General features: G+C 41.0%; 1 protein-coding gene across 1 annotated transcript; it reads right to left on the reverse strand.

Moving 5' to 3' along the window:
* Nucleotides 1–3,945: 3,945 nt before the first annotated feature.
* On the reverse strand, nt 3,946–20,184 carry MAPK1IP1L (mitogen-activated protein kinase 1 interacting protein 1 like). The gene is made up of 4 exons (XM_041759136.1): nt 19,991–20,184; nt 10,983–11,004; nt 9,548–10,252; nt 3,946–8,564 (listed from the first exon to the last, which is right to left on the reverse strand). Exons 2-4 carry the CDS (start codon nt 10,998–11,000, stop codon nt 8,553–8,555), a joined length of 735 nt encoding a protein of 244 aa, XP_041615070.1. The 5' UTR covers nt 11,001–11,004; nt 19,991–20,184; the 3' UTR covers nt 3,946–8,552.

Consider the following 20,184-nt stretch of genomic DNA (forward strand, 5'->3'; position numbering starts at 1 on the left):
ACTGCCTTTCAAATAAGAAATCCTGTAGTTTGTAAAGAGGCTTTTCCTAGTCTGCATTAATCCTCCTCATCCCACTTCCATAAAAAGCCTGGGTGCCAGTCCTAATCATTAGTCATGTACTTTTGGTCTTTTTTTGTAAAGATTTCTTTGGGCATTCAAGAAAGGATCCAGGTATTCATTAAGTTTAGTCCTTGGGATTTTTGTGTGTTGCAGTAACTAGGCAACGGTTAAGATGTTTTAACTTAGCATGTCCTGTACTGGCAAGTTTAAAAAAAGAACTGTCAAGCCATACTTGGCAGAACCTTCCTTGGACTCTCCCACCCTCTGTACGGTTCTCCTGAACATCTTGGCTGCTCCTCCACTGCTAACAGAGACCTCTTCTGTCTCAGCCATTCCGACGGGCTTCTCCAAGTCTTCCCCACTACAGGGCAGCTGGATATCCAGTGTCCTCAATAATCGGTAGGACTACAACTAGTGGTTTGGTGATCCAGGACCTTTCCTGACAACTCTCACAACCACATCTTAAACCTACTCTTAACTGCGACACCTTTGAACATAATTGACCTTTGCTTATGAAAATCTAGGTAGGTTTTAGGTTCGTAGTTTAAGAACTGTGCTTATTCATCAACTACTATAAGGATGTACATTTCAGACACAAACTCTAGCTCTTTAAAGTGACACCCAATGCAAACTCCTTCAGTGACATGAAACACGTGAAAGGCCTGCCTAACGTTCATGTTAGATGGATTGGACTTTCTAGGTATACAATTTTGGAAGCAGAACCACTGCCGAACTACTGCCCACCTGGGCACCCAGGACAGGCCCATGTAGGATGCCGTTCTTAGAAAGCAGCACACTGTAGTACAGTGCTATGGAGCAACATCTTTGGGAATAATCACAGCTATGAATCTAATCTCGGTTCCTTACAGTTTCACTAGCCTTAGTTTCATCATCTATAAAATGGGGATGAGAACTGACCTTGTCCTAGAGGTTTGTGAAGCTTAATTGTTCAGGTCCACTGTTTAGTAGTGTCAGCTACTTGTTTTTGTCTCCTCCTAGTTTTTATGTATCTCAAAAGTGGGAGATAACGAATCGAATGAGCCTAAGTATGTAAAATGTACATAAAAGCTATCATTAGCTCCCTGGAAATTAAGCTAAGTAGGAAAATACATGAAGTTCAATTTAACTCCACTTCATTAAAAAATTAACCAGTTCAGTGTATTCACCAGAGTTTTCCCATAGTTTGGGACCCTACCAGTGACAATTTAAGGGGACATGGACAAATCAGGATGTCTTGTGGAAGAGAAAAGGCAAAGGTCTAGGCTGGTAAGCAAGCAACTGCATAAACAGGTTATTGGATGCCTGAGCATGAAACAGTGGACAAACCCTAAGCTTGAAGACAGAACTGGCATCATCCTTTTTACTGTGGCAATTTACTTAACCTCTTCATCTCTCTAAAAAAAAAAAAAAAAGGGATCCCTGGGTGGCGCAGCGGTTTCGCGCCTGCCTTTGGCCCAGGGCGCGATCCTGGAGACCCGGGATCGAATCCCACATCAGGCTCCCGGTGCATGGAGCCTGCTTCTCCCTCTGCCTGTATCTCTGCCTCTCTCTCTCTGTGTGACTATCATAAATAAATAAAAAATAAAAAAAAAAATAAAGCTAATCTTTAAAAAAAAAAAAAAGGCTCTTTTTAATCTGCCTCCTAATCTTTTAAGGAATGCTCATCTAAATGACCATTTAAAAAATGAGGCTTGGGGGATCTCTGGGTGGCTCAGCGGTTTAGCGCCTGCCTTTGGCCCAGGGTGCAATCCTGGAGTCCCAGGATCGAGTCCCGCGTCGGGCTCCCGGCATGGAGCCTGCTTCTCCCTCCTCCTGTGTCTCTGCCTCTCTATGTCTATCATAAATGAATAAGTCTTTAAAAAAAATCATCTTTAAAAAATAATATAAAATAAAAAATGAGGTTTGGGATGCTTTGGTGGTGGCTCAGCAGTTGAGCACCTGCCTTTGGCTCAGGGTGTGATCCCAAGGTTCTGGGATCGAGTCCCACATCAGGCTCCCTGCATGGAGCCTGCTTCTCCCTCTGCCTACGTCTCTGCCTCTCTGTGTCTCCCATGAATAAATAAAATATTAAAAAAAAAAAAAAAAGAGGCTTGACATAAAATAGGAATGAAGCAAAAACTGAACAAAGTGTTTCTTTTATATGCCATGAACACTTCAAGCATAGCTTAGAATTCTAGGTGGACTAAGATTGCCTTATACTTGTGAACGTAGGACCATAATTTTGGCAAACCTCAACTAGGAGAGAGTCATCCACAACTGTTTTTGAAATTTAAAAGCAGGGATCCCTGGGTGGCGCCTGCCTTTGGCCCGGAGTGTGGTCCTGGAGACCCGGGATCGAATCCCACGTCGGGCTCCCAGTGCATGGCGCCTGCTTCTCCCTCTGCCTATGTCTCTGCCTCTCTCTCCCTATCATAAATTAAAATAAAATAAAATAAAATAAAATAAATTGAAATTTAAAAGCAGCAAAATATTTTGTTCCCCCAACAATGTACTTGTTAAGAGCTATGAACCAATCTGTTTTCCCCAAAATGAGCATCAAACCCCTAAACATGGATGTGATGATATTTAGGCATGGAGCCTTTGGGAGAATTCATTTAGAAGAGGTCACGAGGATGAAGCCTCACAATGGGATTAGTGTCTAAGAGACAAACACAGCTTGCTTCTCCTTCTCCACCATGAGAAGATGGCCATCCACAAGCCACAAAGCACCCCTAGTGGGGAACTGAGCAGGGCAGCACCTTGACTGTGGACCTCCTAGTCTCCGAACTGTGAGAAATTAATCCCTGTTGGTTAAGCTACCCAGTCTATGATGTTTTTGTCATGGCAGCCCAAGCTGATACAGTAAAGTAAAATGGAAGAAAAGTAAAGTGGAAGACTGCAATTGCTTGAGAGAAAGCCCGGAGGAGGGAGGGCCTAAGTTCTACCTGCTTTGTCTCTTTCTCATCCCGGGAACCCCTGGATACCACTATACAGAGTGAAAGTAACTGTCTAATGCCCACAGGAGAATCGTGTTCACGTGCTGACAAAATATGGCATGACCTCAATTCTGATAGTAGAATGCTACTGTATTGTCTTACTGAAAATAAATGCATGAAGAGGATTCTATGTTGCTTTAGAAATCTGTTGCAAAAGGATTGGTGCCAAGTTTTAACATGGTGGTAAAGAACCTGCTTGGGTCAGGTACCCAGGAAAGAATGTGTCTGCTGCTGAAGCAGTGTCATTTCATGATGGGGGAAAAAACCCCCTAGCCCTGCTCCAGAATGATCTTCTATTTCACTACCTATTTCAGAGCTCCATTTTTGGCGGGTACCTTTACGGGATAGGAAGTTATCAAATGCAACTTAAAAATTTACAGTTATACTTTGTCCAATTATAAGGCAAAAAGTGGAAGTCTCTTTCAAAAGCTGATGTATTACGAGTGACTCATTTTACAGCCTCACTCACAACAAGGTTCAAGACAGGCTAGCAAACCCCCTGTGGTAATGGAATGGCAAACTGTACTGAGTTTAATACCGTAACCCTCACCACAGGCATACCAGTTATGACAAGAATAGAACCACCTTTCATAAAAGAAAGCGGGGGTGGTGGCAGCTGGGGCAGAGAGGGAGGGTTCCCTAACTCTGCATATACAGATAATGTGGTTACAAAGAACGATGTCGCAGCCTTGAAAGGAGAAGAAACCCAGAGTGGACAGCATGTTGCCTAGAGAGGGTCTGTGGAGGGTTTTTCCCAGGCACCCTATTTAAATGCCTTTGTGAATTCAGGTCACACACCAAGGAGTGTCTCAGGCCCCTTTTTTCTTTTTGACAACAGTTTTGCAGTAATCAGGCTTTGGACTTCTCAGGGAAGCCCAGAACTGGGCCTAAAGAATAAGATACATGGAAAAACTGTGAAACCATGAAAATACATTTTTTTAAAAAGTTTTCAGGTATAATACACAAAAGCAAACAAGTTTATCTTAAAAAATATCAAGTATCACATCCATAGACTATTCCTAATTATAATTACTTCTTAAAGCAACATATGTCTTTGTTTACAAATACAGCAGCAGGTGATAAAACCTAACGTCTCCAACAGATTGCTTACAGTTCATAATACAAACAAATGTCTATGTCTCAAATCACATTTTAGGCAGTTTAACTTAAAATGCATAGACAATTACATACATTAAATTTGTCATTATTAGGTCAATTTAAAAAATCACAATATTAAGAAAAAATACAAAAACCCTTTATAGAGCACGCATAAGAAGTCAAGTTTACTTAATGGCAACAAATCAGTATCTGCTAACCAGTGACAGGCAGTTTAAGTGCCTTCATCCAGGGAAGAGGAAAAAATCCCGTTACTTTGCACACATGAACAGTTGCACTGACAAACACTACAATCTTGAGAAGCATTAATTTCTTACTTTGAAAAAAAGTATACCAAACTTTGCTCCTTAAAATGTCCAAAGGCTGGCCTCTAATTTCCACCAACAGCACACTAAAATGTTTATCTAGGTAAACCAAAAATGGGTGTACTAATGAATTCTGTAATGCCACCCCCTAGACTGTAAGCATCCGCGGGACAGGCATTCTCTTTCATCTCTGTAGCTCTGGAATCTGGCAAAGCACTGGGATCAGACACTTAAGTGTCTGTTGAATAAATATAGTTCTCCTGTTTTCTACAGCCAGAAGCTTGCATGGCATTTCTTTAATACTGATTATTTTGTTGGCAATTTTAAGTTTACTTGGCAGAATTCTGAAAATAAAAAGTGTCTGCCTTCAGTACTAAATATTGCTTTATTGAGATTAAATTTTAGTCCTCCTGAAAGCTACCCATCACTTTCTTTCTATGCATAGTACCTATAACAGTATGATTTATCTGAATTTAACCTTATGATTTTCAAAAACATCTGAAGGTCTGTGTTTAGGTTTAATTTCTAGGGTTTATAACCGTGGCATTTTATAAAGCTAGCACTGGATTATTCAGGGTGAGGAAGACATTGGCACTAATCGTTTCAAAGTACAGGCAACTGACTGACACGCAAATGAGTCACCGTTTTTAACTGAACTGTGACTAGAGTTTAGTTCTTTATTAATTATTTATTTTTTTTTAAATTTATTCATGAGAGACACAGAGAGAGAAGGAGAGAGACACAGGCAGAGGGAGAAGTAGGCTCCATGAAGGGAGCCCGACGCGGGACTCGATCCTGGGTCTCCAGGATCTGGCCTAGGGCCAGGATCTGGCCTAGGGCCGAAGGTGACGCTAAACCGCTGAGCCACCTGGGCTGCCCGAGTTTAGTTCTTCTATACAAATAATTTCAAAAGCTGTCCAGCTGAGTACAATAGGTAGCACTTATTATTTGTGAGGTAAAATTTTATGGCAAAACAGGCTTTCTTTCCTAGAAAATATGCCAATATTCTGTTGTAGTGGTGTGCCAGATGAAGGCCAAAAATTCACCCCCTTTCTTCTCTCCTCTTTTATTATTCTCTAATGAAAACAGGAAAACTGACAAGGAAGGAGGACCTTGGGTAATTAAACAAATATATTGCCTATTCCTGAATACTCAATGTATTACTTTATACCAAACAGGGTTGTGGAGTTCGAGCTATAAACAGCCATCTTTTGTTCAAAAGCATGAAAAGGCGTCAGGCCGAGTCCAGCATAGACAAGCCAAGGGATTTCAAGCACTCCTTTAAGGAGCCTTGATTCTTGAGAACTGCGTGTGTGATGAGGACGTAAAGTCTTTATTTTCATTTTTCCTTGTCATTTTTTGGTTTAACATGTCAAAACCTAAGACTCCAACTCCAGAAACACTAATCCTCAAATACATCTCAATTCTCTCCACCAAATTTGTCTTTAAGTTCTTGTTCTGAGAGAGTCCAAGTATCAGCATATTCTATACGGTCTTCTCTTCTAAGACCAGACAAACTTTCTAGGAAACAAGCTCTTCCCTAAACTGATGCCAGCCTAATAGGACTGGTTTCAAAAGCAACACCGTTCCCTTGTAAACAGACAAACCTTCCCCCATGCTTTTCCCCATTACTCCACCAGAAAACTTCTGCTTTTAACTTTACCCTGAACCTAAAAAGACATTTTGTCCCGGAGTACTCACAAGAATCGAGACTTCCCCTGCAAGTTGAGAAATAATGCTCTAAGAAACTAAATGGAATATAAAAGCAAATTCTAGTCCCTTTGATTTCCATTCTTATATATAAAAAAAACAAAAAACCTCACAACTATCATTTGGAAAGTCCTTGAAAAGCAAAGAAAAGGGTACACTGGGCAGTATGGGTCACTAGTTAAGTTTATATACTTATTGGGAGTAGTAATTCCAAATCTCAGATACATGGTCCTTCAAATTCTTCAGCAGATTTTCTCATCTCATAAATGGACTCCACAATTAGATTCCCAAACGTGCTATTTCTTTTAATCAAACACTATTCTCTAGTGTTACATTAAATATTGTATCTAAAGCCAGAGTTGTGAACTTGTCCCAATGTAACACAACCAAAATAACCACAAAGAATATCTTTGCTATCTCACTTTTCCTCTTATCCCTCCAGTTAGCTGAAATTGCCTGATAATTTAAGCTAAAATACCTTCTAAGGCTACTTACTACTTTGTAAATGGGAGGCTACTCTGACAAAAGATTCCAAGAGTGTCATAGATCGTTGGGGCTTGTCCTTGCAAGGAAGCAAAAGAAAAAAAGACCGCTTGTGCCACTAAGTAAGAGCTGTCTAACAACATTCCCCAGTCTCAAAGTATCTAAACAAATCAGTTTCAATTCTGAAAGCCTGACTCTATCATCTACTTAAAAGGGAGCTTAAACACTGAATGTTCTTCTCAAAGATGACCATCTTGCGTTCTTAAAAAGAGGTAGCTATCAAACCATTAAACTGGCAGCATTTGGCATTCCTGACATTTTAACTATAAGAGAAACAAACTACTAAATATTTCTCTAAGCAAAAACAAGAGCTCTAGCATAAGTCTCTCCTATACTAGTCAAGAAATTCACAACTTACTTTAGTAACCCAATGGATACATTCAAAGTTTCAAAATGTTATTAACAAATAACATAGTCAGTTCTAAGAATCTAAGAGTCTGATTTAAAGGTAAGGTGCCAAGAAGCTACTCAGGCTATTTTGGTGGATACAAACAACACTAATTTAAGCAACAGTCACACTGCCTTCAACGCAATTGCAGAGATCTACACCTTATTATTATTTTCAGTGTTAGAGCTAGAGGATAATTTTTAAGGATGGCACTCGAATTCTACCTATTTACCTGTCAACAAACAGAACTGAACTGTTAGCCATAGCACTTTACAACAGATGTAGGAAACTATGCAAAAGACAATGACACAGCTTAATCAGACTCTGAAGACATACACATTTGATCGCACTTGTATAGAGAAGAGTTGTGCCTAAATGACTACAGTTCTTGAAACATAACTGCTATATGTGTTTACAACAACCCCTACAGTGTGCCAGTTTTCCATATCAGGGAGAAACTAAGGGATGTGCTGCTTCTAAAGAACTGAAGGAGAGGGATCTACACGGAAGGATCTGGGCAGAAGAGGATTTTATGGGGAATGCAAGTTACTTGTCACTATGAAGCAATTTCCAGGGTTTCCTCTGGCTTGAGGTTCAAGACAAAGGAGAGAATTATTTCCTTCTTCGAGTTCTTCCCAAAGCAATACTGACACCTCAAAATCTATTCCAAAGCAATACAGAGATGACCAATTCTCTAATAATTTACACACATGTTGGCCTGCCATTAAAAAGAAAAAAGTTTTCATAAATGGCAGATTTTAGAGCTGTGTGACCATCTGGCTAAAAATAAAAGCAAATCAGGTAAAACTCAAAATCAAAGAAAAGTTTTTACTAAAAGCTCAAGGATAAAAATGAACACTGCCTGGCTAATGAGCTCAACATCTGACAATAATTACCAACAGCTTTAAAACATATATCCAAACTACAACTTCAAGAGGACCAGGTTTATTTATCCTATAGACAGAGCAGTTCAAGATGTTGAGAGGCATCATTTGTTTAAATTATGACAATGTGATTGTTTTCAAAGTGTGTTTATTTAGGGGAAAAAGTGATTATAGAAAAATACTTGAAATAATTTGCCAATGAGGTTGCAGATTCTAACAATAACCCACATTTTAGGTTTTTAAGTGTGTGGTTTCATAATTTAAACAAATCGAAAACTTTTTTAAACAAATTATATCAAAGAGCTATCAATATACTTCATCACGTTAACGTTCAATAAAAACCGAATAAAAATCACATTTGAATGATTTACTTTTACATTTTTATCTGATTGTATCCATCAGATGTACTATACATCCAAGTACAAGAGGCAGATATCTTCTCTGAGAGGTGCAAGAGTTGTTCTTTCATGAATGCCCTCTAAGAATAATGAAACCAGCAATTTTTATATATGCATTCATGTGCATATATATGTACTTCAAAAAGCAAAGCGTCCTCTCTTCATCCATTAACTTAATGGTAAGACTGCAATAGAAAAAAGAAAAAGTAAACCTCCAGTTTTTCTAAGTGGAGTTTATTAACTCCTTGCTGCGGTTTAAAATAAACTTATTATTTAACAAATCCAAACACCAAGTCATCCCATTTATTTTGGCATACAATTTGCAAAAAATTTAAATAAAATATGTATAGCAAGAAGTTATACTAATGAAAGTAAGTTTAGGGGGCATTTTATTAAGATTCTTTTTCCTTTACAGTTAAGGTAGACATCTGATTAATCCAGTCGGAGATCTGATTATTTTGTTAAGTCATTTTTTCCTTCAAGGAGAAACATGACTATTGGAAGACTCACTTGACTTACTTCTGGGGGGAAGTGGGATGCTTTTCTATTTGGTCAAATGCCCCCAACAGGTTCTCCAACTAAAATGTCAACCCTATCACTCTGGCTTGGCTGACAGTAAAGCATCACATGGCATGCTTTCTGCATGACAATGCAGAATAGTGGTATAACCTGGAGCTCAATGGTGCTGAGGATCTAACAAAACTTTGGCTGAGAATTATAGAAAGGACAGGCAATGCTACATACATATTCACTGTCCTAGATTTTCTAAAAATCTACCTTGGTAGATCACACAGGCAGAGACTGTTTTTACTGAACTGTGCTTTGATGTGATGTCATAAAATGTGATATTAAAAGAAAGTTAAGTCCGATGAACTGCAACTGAGTTTACCTCAAAGATGTTATTGAAAACATTGCTTACTACATTTCAAAGTCTTTGGGGATCTCTGGGAAATTTTTCTATTTTTAGTACCAGGAATAACTAATGTCACCCTTCTAAATGGTTTTTATCTGAAGCTTGAAATGTACTCTTCTCTTATATACACATAACCCCCTCTTTTTAAAAGTTTAAAATGCTTTCTAATCTTCTATCTAAAACTGGAGGCAAATAATCTTTCAGTTGTGCTCATGTGACTATTAGTGCATTTTAAATAACAAATTTAACACTCACATGGGGGCCACCAGGCATCGGTGGAGCACCAGAAGGTCCTGAAGGCACTTGAAAAGGATTGTTGGGAGTGGGATAGAGTCCTGGTGTGGGATATGATCCTGCAGGGGCAGGATATGGTGCTGGTGGTCCCCAGGCTCCTGGTGGAACAGTGCCCCATGGAACAGGTGGCGCTGCCCCTGGTGCTTGGGGAGGGGGTGCAGGATATGGCCCTGGAGATGGATATGGCATATTAGGGGTAGGATACTGCCCTCCCATTCCAGGCGCCCAAGGTCCAGAAGACATGGATCCCCATGGACCTAAAGGACCAGCAGCAGCTGGATCTGTGGGTGCACCATATGGTCTTGGAAGCTCTGGAAAGGGCATATTTGGTGTAGGATATGGCCCCGTGGGGCCAGGGCCTGGCACGGTTGGGGCTGGATAAGGACCACCAGGTGGGGGACATGATGGTCCAGAAGGAGGAAAGGGTGCTGGGGGTCCTGGAGGTGGTCCGGTGGGAGGCACAGAGGGATACATTCCTGTTGGTGCTGGTCCAAAAGGCACAGTGGAGGGTGTTGCACTTGGTGGGAGTCCAGATGGCACAGAAGGTGGAGCACTTGGGTTATTCCAAGGGTTGGAACTTGGCCAGCCTTGAGGAGGTTGGCCAGGTTTTGTATTGCTCACAGCAGACGTTTTGGCAGGGGAGTGTTCAGGTAGTGCATCTGCCAACTGGAATACAAAACAGGCATGTTTTATCAATCTTATTTAGAGACAAATCATGTCAAACATGATTATAAACCCATAAAGAATAGTAAGCTACAGAGGGATTATAAACTCCTAGAAAATCTTCAAAAGCTAAATCGCTCAGTTTAAGAACAATCCATGTAACATAAAAATCAACTTTACATCAACATTACAATGCAAACTCATTAGAGCCGACCAAATTTCCTAAATACAACTACTCAAAATACTGTGGATCTGAATCCTGGCTTTACCTCAAACAAGCAACATACCCTCTCTGAGCTTTAGTTTCCTCATTAAAAAAAAAAAAAAAAAAAAAAAAAAAAAAAAAGTTCAGCATTAAGTTGAGGCTTAAAGGAGATAGTTCATGTAATGCTGGCCATTATTAACACTGCCTGGTTAAAAGAGAATAGGAGTAACTTTACACTTTAATGTCATTTTCTTTTCTTTTTTGTTTTTAAGATTTTATTTATTTATTCATGAGAGACACATAAAGAGAGAGGCAGAGACAGGCAAAGGGAGAAGCAGGCTCCATGCAGGGAGCACGATGTGGGACTAGATCCTGGAACTCCAGGATCACGCTCTGAGCGGAAGGCAGGTGCTCAACCACTGAGCCACCCTAGGCATCCCTGTGTCATTTTCTTTTTTTTAATTTTTTTTTCCTGTGTCATTTTCTTAAGAGCCAAAATACTTATGAAGGATAAATGCATCAACTTACCGAAAATTCATCAGACATTTTCCTAAAAAGCAGAAAGAAAGAAAAAAGAATACTTCAAAACCAGTGCTTACCATTTCTCATATATTCCTTAAAGAACTTTGTGTACACCATTTTTTACCTAATCATATATGCAGGGTTTTTTCTTTATATAGGGAAAACTTCTATAGTAGTTATATAGTTCTACAAATGTCATCCCTTTTCACTAGCTGCACATTATATAAAAGTGATCCACAATATAGTTCACTCTCAATTTTGATGGTAGTTTGTTTGCATTTTGAGCTGTTTTAAACAATGATACAGTCAACACTTCTGAACGCATATGCTTGTGAATGTGTCATCAGGAAAAAGTCCTGGAAGTAAAATTTACAGTTAACAGGTAAGGCTATCTACAATCCATCTTAAAAGTCCATGCCACAGGGGATCGGTGGGTGGCTCAGCGGTTTAGTGCCTCCCCCCTTCGGCCCAGGACATGATCCTAGGCTCCCTGCATGGAGTCTGCTTCTCCCTCTGCCTGTGTCTCTGCCTCTCTCTCTCTCTCAATCTCTCTCTCTCATGAATAAAAAAGTCCTTTGCCAAATTACATCATCTTTTATTTTATTTTATTTTAAAGATTTTATTTATTCATGAGAGACACACACAGAGAGAGGCAGAAACACAGGCAGAGGGAGAAGCTGACTGCATGCAGGGAGCCTGACGTGGGACTCAATCCTGGGTCTCCAGGATCAGGCCCTGGGCTCAAGGCGGCGCTAAACCTCTGAGCCACCTGGGATGCCCTACGTTATTTTTAAAAACTCTTCTTCACCACTGGGTATTATTAAATTTCTAAGTAGTTTTCAATTATGACAGGTTAAAAATTGGCACCTTGTTTTAACTTTTACATTTTTATTTATTTTTAAAAAGATTATTTATTTATGAGAGACACACGGGGGTGGGTGGGTGGGGTGGAGACGGGGACGGGGCAGAGACACATGCAGAGGAAGAAGCAGGCTCCATGCAGCAAGCCCAACACGGGACTCAATCCCTGGTCCCCAGGATCACACCCCCGCCCGAAGGCGGCACTAAACCGCTGAGCCACCCAGAGTGCCCAACTTTTACATTTTTAAAATTAAGTGGAAACTAGAGCATCTTTTAAATCCCATATTCAATTTAGAATAAACTTTTGTGAACTTGCTCATAAATCTTTGTACCACTTTTGTCAAATTCTAAAAGTGAAACATAATTAATACTCAATAAAATGCACAGATGTGAGGTGTTCAGGTCAACAATTTCTGACAACTATATATGCCACTAACCAAAATACAGAACATTTTCCTTCACTCCAGGTTTACTGATGCTTTCCAATCAACTCCCCTTTCACTCAGCAATCATTTCCTCAGTTTTTGCTTATTCTGTGACTTCATATAAATGCAGTTAAGACAGTATGTACTCCTTTTGCCTTTGATAATTTTACTTGTTAGTAGTACATTTTTTAAAGGCTTTATAAAATTGTAAGGAGATTAATCCTGAAGTATACGAGACAAAATATTCACCTATGCTTTCTAACAATGCAGGTTTTAACTTAAAATATGTATTTTAAAAAATACTTAGAGAGAGAACATGAGCAGGGGGAGGGGCAGAGGGACAAGCAGACTCCCTCCCTGCTCAGCAAGGATCCCCATGGGGTTTGATTCCAGGACCCTGGGATCATGACCAGAGCTGAAGTCAAACACTTAAGCAACTGAGCCATCCAGGTGCCCCCAACTTAAAATATTTGTTTTTCTTTCAAACAATAATTACTGTATAATCTATCTTTTCTCAATGGATATGACAAGCTACCCTTAACACATTCTACTGCCACTATTGACAACAAATATTTCTTTTTTTTTTAATTTTTTTATTATTATTTATTTATGATAGTCACAGAGAGAGAGAGAGAGAGGCAGAGACACAGGCAGAGGGAGAAGCAGGCTCCATGCACCGGGAGCCTGATGTGGGATTCGATCCCGGGTCTCCAGGATTGCGCCCTGGGCCAAAGGCAGGCGCCGAACCGCTGCACCACCCAGGGATCCCGACAACAAATATTTCTGACAATAAATACTTAACGAATATTTGCCACAAAAGAGGTACTGTGCTGTAAATGTTTTAGGCAGGTAATCTCACGGAATAAATGCAAATTTTTCACTCAGTTTACAGCTTGAGAAAAGGAGGCTCATCAAGTTAACTTGTTTAAGGGTACACAACAAATGTGACAAACAGAAAAGTTCAAATTCAGGTATGGTCTGATTCCAGAACCAAGGCTCTTAACCACCAGGCTAGAGACCTCTGTTCTTTTCCACTGATCTGCACCACAACATTCCATCTTAATTTCGGTAGCTTTATATTTTAAATAAATTTTAATATCAGTTGATCTATTACTGTTGTCTTTTTCCCCTGGACTCCTGAATATTATTTTTTTCCAGATCATTTTATAAAAAAAATACTCTGTTGGTGTTCTGGTTGGGATTGCATTAAATTTACAGATTAGGGAACATGGAACATTCAAAATATCGAATATTCTCATTCAAGAACAAAGTATATCTTCCTGGTTTCCATCATTGTCATTTATCACTCAATAGTTTATTTTTTTAAAGTAAACTCTAGCCAAAAAAAGTAAACTCTAGCCTTAACGTGGGGTTCAAACTCATGACCCTGAGATCAAGAGCCACACATTCTGACTGAGCCAACCAGGCACCCCTAAGTGAAAGGCTTTTTAAATTTTAGTTAATTACTTTTGTAAACAGTGATGTTATTAAATTATTTTATTCCTGAAAGTGTCACAGTTGATTCTCTGGGATTTCAGGTAACGAATTCTATCATTTGCAATAAACAAATATGCAAGTTTATTTTACATTCTCTCTCTTTTTAAAAGATTTTATTTATTTATTCATGAAAGACACACACAGAGAGAGAGAGAGAGAGAGAGAGAGAGAGGCAGAGACACAAGCAGAGGGAGAAGCAGGCTCCATGCAGGGAGCCCAATGTGGGACTCGATCCTAGGTCTCTCCAGGATCAGGCCCTGGGCCGAAGGCGGCACTAAACCGCTGAGCCACCTGGGCTGCCCTACATTTTCTTTTCAATATTTACACCTCTTTTCTCCTTTGCGTCAGCTAAACTTTACAATGAAACGTTAGTGATAGTGAGCACAATGGTCTTGTTCCAACTCTCCTGGAAATGCTTCTAACGTTTACATAAAATTCCCATTTTTTAGGGGCACCTGGGTGGCTCCATAGGTTAAGCGTCTGCCTTCAGCTCCGGCCATGATCCCCATGTTGTGGGATGGAGCCCCACATTAAGCTCCCTGCTTAGCGGGAATCTGCTTCTCCCTCTGCCCCTCATCCTGCTCATGCTCTTCTTTGCTCTCTCAAATAAAATCCTAAAAGCATTCCCATTTTTAGTTTAAGATGGAAAAAATTACATTAAAGATGTCTATTTATGCCTATGTTGCTATATTTATTTATTCCTAGTTTGCTAGTTAAAAAACATTCGAGAAGACACTGCATTTCTTTCGATCTTTTTGACATCTAATGAGCTGATCACAGTTTTTCTCCTTTGATCCATGAATAGTTAATTACACATAAAAACTGCTTAATACTGAGCCATCCTTGCAGTCTTAGTTTTATTTTCAAGTACAATTGGCTAACAGGAATGATAAAGACAAAGTGTGGAGCCTACAACTGCCATAATCTTGCTATTTATTCAGATTATCAAAAAACACATTCTGAATATATAGTATATACAACTATCCATTCATTCCCACATTAAGGTTTTGTACTAAAACCTTACATCACACAAGAGTAAATTCTTAGGATGAACACCTGAAGAAACTTTATCAGTGCATGACAAGTTTAAAGTCTACATAAGACAGTAACATGCTTTTCAAACAGGGTGAACCTTTCTGAAACAGAAAATGGTTCTGTATCAAAGTTCACATTAATTCTGGAGTGGAGAACTAACAAAGCAATCCATTCAAATTCATGTGCTCTTGCTTGCTGTTCAGGTTTTCAGAATTACTCTTTTCCCTCTTAGTTAAAAAAATATATATATACACAAACACTATATAAAGTTAACTAGTTGTAAAATTACATTAGAATGTAAGTTATTCCGTAAGTTAATAATATTAAACTGACTCACAACTCTGGCTTTCAAAATTTGAAGTTAAAAATAAAATCCTGAAAGACAAAGGAGGTATTAGAATCTTATGATTAAGTAATGAAGCCCTCACTAAAGGGATTAGAGGTAGATCATTTCTTGTTCTATAGGAACTTTTAGTAAAGTGACCTTCTCTCCATTGTCTAGAATATGCAGTGTTCATATTAATGGGAAACATTCTAATTTACTTACTTGCATCATAAAAGGTAAAAAGGAGAGCTGGACAGCAGTGTTTCTTTTTAAGAGTTTATTTATTTATTCATGAGACAGAGGCAGAGACCCAGGCAGAGGGAGAAGCAGGTTCCCTGCAGGGAGCAGGGAGCTCAAGGCAGGACTCGATCCCAGGACCCCAGGATCACCACCTGAGCCAAAGGCAGACGCTCAACCACTAAGTCACCCAGGTGCCCTGACAGCAGTGTTTCAATATAAGAAGACTTGCGTAATTTTTTAAAATTGAGACTTTTCTAAAAAACTATTCCAAAATACCTAGAATATGCTATTTGGGGAGGGTAGGGGTAGAGGCAGAGGGATAAAGAAAGACTCTTGAGCAGGCTCCACGCCAAATGTGGATGGATCCCTACGTGGGGGTCCATCTCAGGATTCTGAGGCCATGACTTGAGCCAAAATCAAGAGTCAGACACTTAACCAACTGATCCACACCTAGGCATCCTGGATTATGCTAATTAAGATGAGGCCAAAGTAACCCTGAACGCCCCCTCCCCCAGTTTATAATCATAATCAAGATTTTCATTTTTTCTTTTTGGAATACAGTAAAGCTATTATTTCTAAAACTTTCCATTACTACTTTATGGCAGGATCTATGATGTATCCACTGAAAGTCATTCTATTTTCTGAGCAGTAAAAACAGAAACTTAAAAGCAGAACAAAATTTCTTTTGACATACCTTAGAAAAGTAAAACATTTCTGTAATTCTTATGGCTTTTTTTTTTTTTAAAGATTTTATTTATTTATTCATGAGAGACCCAGAGAGAGGCAGAGACACAGGCAGAGGGAGAAGCAGCCTCCACACAGGGAAGCCCATGTGGGACTCGATCCTGGAGCCCCCGGATCATGCCCTGGGTCAAAGGCAGATGCTAAACCGCTGAGCCACCCAGGGATCCCCACTCTTATGGCTTTTAGAGTCAAATGGAAATCCAATTACCAGTAGATTTTATTTATTTTTTATTATTCATTTTTAAAGATCTTATTTATTCATAAGACACAGAGAGAGAGGCAGAGACAGAGAGAGCAGCAGGCTCCTCACAGGGATCACACCCTCAGACAAAGGAAGATGCTCAACCCCTAAACCACCCAGGCATCCGACCAGGAGGTTCTAAAAACAAGTTAAACTCTGTAAATTACTAGTGACTACCCATCAAGGAATATTTCAAAGGGCCATCACAATTTGTGGTGGAGTGTCAAGAGCACAGGACTAGACAGTTATGAAATGTGGAAATCAATCCTTTGACTCTTTTGACTAAGGCAAGCTTAACCATAGATCACCGCTCATCTGCAAAAGTTTTAATTCCTGACTACTTCACAGATAAATTAAAAGTAACATGTTTAATAATCTATAAAGTACTACAGACAAGTAAGATGTTTATTAAGAGAAACTAAGAAGGATGTCTGGGTGGCTCAGTTAGTTGATCATCCCACTCCTGGTTTTGGCTCAGGTCATAATCTCAGGGTCATGGGGTCAAGCTCCCGGTCGGGCTGGGTGCTCTAGGAGAGGAGTCTGCTTGAGATTCTCTCTTCCCCTCTGCTCTCACCCCGCCCACTCTCTCTAAATAAGATCTAAAAACAACCCCCGTCCCCACGAAACCTCTCCTTTTGGCCCTCCCCACCTCTAAAAAAAAAAAAAAGAAACTATGAGAAATCAAGACTTTGTTTTTTTTTTTTTTTTTTTTTGAGAAATCAAGACTTTGGCATTGATTTGTTTAGTATGGGGGAAGATGAAGGTAACATATTGAAAATATAAATTTCTGATTAGAATATTTGATTATGGGCACCTGGGTGGCTCAGGGCACAATCAAAAAGGGTCCTGGGTTCAAATCCCACATCCGGCTCCTGACAAGGATCCTGCTTCTCTCTCTGCCTACGTCTCTGCCTCTCTCATGAATAAATAAAATCTTAAAAAAAAAAAAGAATATTTGATCATTTTTATTATTGGCTCTTTTATCAGATACATTCCATTTTATATTTGGACAACTCAAGGAACTGAGGACTTAGTAAAGTTTTTGAATATTTTTAAGCTTTTGAAAGACATAATTTTTATTTTTTTAAAAGATTTATTCATACATGAGAGACACAGAGAGAGAGGCAGACACAAGTAGAGGGAGAAGCAGGCTCCCCGTGGGGAGCCCGATGTGGGGACTTGATCCCAGGACCCTGAGATCACAACTGGAGCTGAAGGCAGATGCTCAACTGCTGAGCCACTCAGGCATCCCAAAAGACAATTTTTTAAAGTATCTTTTTTTTATACTTATGCCTGGAATATACACACCAGGCACTGTGTTGTTAGGCTTTGGGGAAATGAAGAGTACTACACAGAATAGACATTTAAGGAATTCACAATCTGGTGAACTACCCTTTATTTATTTTTTTTAAGGTTATTTATTCATTCATTCATTCATTCATTCATGACAGGAAGAGAGAGAGAGGCAGAGACACAGGCAAAGGGAGAAGCAGGCCCCAGGCAGGGAGCCCGATGCGGGACTCCATTCTGGGACTCCAGGATCACACCCTGAGCCAAAGGCAGGAGGTAAACCGCTGAGCCACCCAGGGATCCCCCTGAACTATCCTTTAAATAGTAACTACCTTACTTTGGGTAAGCCCAGGGCACCAAGTTGAGTACCTAAAGGGCACTTAAAGGAATCAAGGAAAGGAGAATAAGGGGAGGAACCCTGAGAAGAGGTTCCTTTGCTGTCTGGGAGAACAATGAAGAGCTGGCAGTAGGGGATGATGGGACAGGCCCCGGGAAAGAGCAGATTGTGCAAAAGCTAAAGCAGGCAAGAATACGCAATGGGAAATATAAGCAGTTCGAATTGGTTGGAATACAGAGAGGGGAGGGATAGAAGTTTTAGCAGAGAGCCTTTAGACTGAGGTTTGAATGTCTCAATCAGATTCAGCTCACCCCAGTGACTCCGTTTCTTCAACTATAAAAGGGCTAGTGATGTGAAAGACTAAATGATATTCATAAATTAAGTGTCTATAATAACAGTGCTCTAAAAAATAATGGATGGGCAACAGATATATTCCCTTGTCTTTCTTCCTACATGGGCATGGCAGCAGAGCTTAAAAGAATGACCCTGAAAGTTATGGCTGCGTAGATAAAACCCTAGCTCTTCACTGGCTGGCGATGGACAGGTTGAATTCTTCAAACTCCAGAGGTTTAAGTACACAGGAGTAGTATCCACCTTGCAGACTGGCCCTGAGACTGACAAAATAAACAAATCTCCTGGTCTCTCTCTGGCACTCAAGGAAAACTCAACAAATGTTCACTTTTACAATTGCGGTCACAGGCATGCAAACCTTTATCTGCAGTTCTCGTTGCGGAAACTTCTGAAAAGAAAAGGAAAATTCCAGAATTTGGCATAAAACTTAGTTGGTGGCGAAACGTGACCTGAGGATATTTACAGTTTCCATGAAGTCACACCTATCCCTGCACCATTATTACCGTAGTCTCAGGGATGCTGCTGGGACCTTGTGAGGGTGATACCTCTGGTCTACACATCTTACTCTTTCTAAAATCTAAAGACACAATTCGAAGATTGCTGAATTCCAAAACATACCGGCCCCGAGCCTTGCAGTTAAGGAATGGGTCTCTCTCTGTTCCTTCTGGAGAGAAGAAAAGAACATTCTCACACACACAACCCAACTCAAGTTGCTGAGACAAACTAGTTTTAAATAGGAGGTTCAGAGACGCCAGTACCAGAAAAATTCCTGTTGCTGCCCAGTGAATACAGCCGAACAAAGAACTTCTCAAAGCTCTCCGAAGGCTACCTTGGCCTGTAAAAGGAGGCTCCTTTACAGAACATGCCTTCACAACCATCAGGTGTGCAAGAGTGTGTATTTCTTCAGCAGTAATTTTTTTTTTCCCCCGTCAGGGGAATATGGTCTGATGCCTCAACATTAGAAATTTTTAACCAGTAAAAGCACTGCTTTTGGTTTTCGAAGAGGAAACGGTTCAGCTATTTATAAGCTTCCATGCGTAACGTAAGCCCCCAAATCCTAAGAAGGAGAGTATCGCCGAGCTCACGGCTTCTGTCATGTGTATTCATCGAGTATGATCTGTGTAGCAACTCCGTCGGCAACTAACGACCGGAACGTTGTCACACGGCGGACAATCCTATTAAACAAGTGCCAGATTCCTCCAAGGCTGTTCAGGCCCCTCTCTCCCGTTTTATTAGAAATTAATGAATGGGGGAGGGGACCGAGGGGGCGCGAGCCGGGAACCCTTCAGGGCCCAACGAACAAAGGGAGTCCGGGATCAACCGGAGCGAACCGGCCGCCGAGCGGGTCGCGCCGCCCGGAAAGGGGTGGGGGTGGGGGTGGGGAGGGTGGGGGAGGGGCCGGGCCCTCTCGCCGCCCCGCCCCCAAACCCGGCCTGACGTCAAGTGCGGAGAAACCCGTCCGGCGCGACGTCAGCCGCCTCCGACGCCTCCTCCTCGGGGGGCGATCGGGGGGCACCTCGCAGCCTGAGGGAAGATGGCGGGGGCCGACGTTTAGTCCCGGCCCCTGAAGAGGCGACTCGAGGTTCCTCTGTTACCGCGCCCGTCTCCCGCTTGGGCGTGCTCCCCTGCCCCCCTCCACGATACCCACTAGCGCCGAGGCAGCCTCACCCGGCAAGATCCGAGCCCGCAGCAAAGTCTAGAAGCGGCGATGGGTCCGGGGGAATCGGGTGCTGAAGAACCGAACGCGGACTGACTGACGGCGGCGGCGGCGGCAGCAGCGGCGGCGGTGGCGGCGGAGGCGGCGGCGGCGGCAGCGGCAGCACTAACAGCGCGCGGCTCCTCCTGGCGCCGGAACAGGAAGC

Source organism: Vulpes lagopus, chromosome 6 (genome assembly GCF_018345385.1).
Source record: "Vulpes lagopus strain Blue_001 chromosome 6, ASM1834538v1, whole genome shotgun sequence".
Taxonomy (NCBI): domain Eukaryota; kingdom Metazoa; phylum Chordata; class Mammalia; order Carnivora; family Canidae; genus Vulpes; species Vulpes lagopus.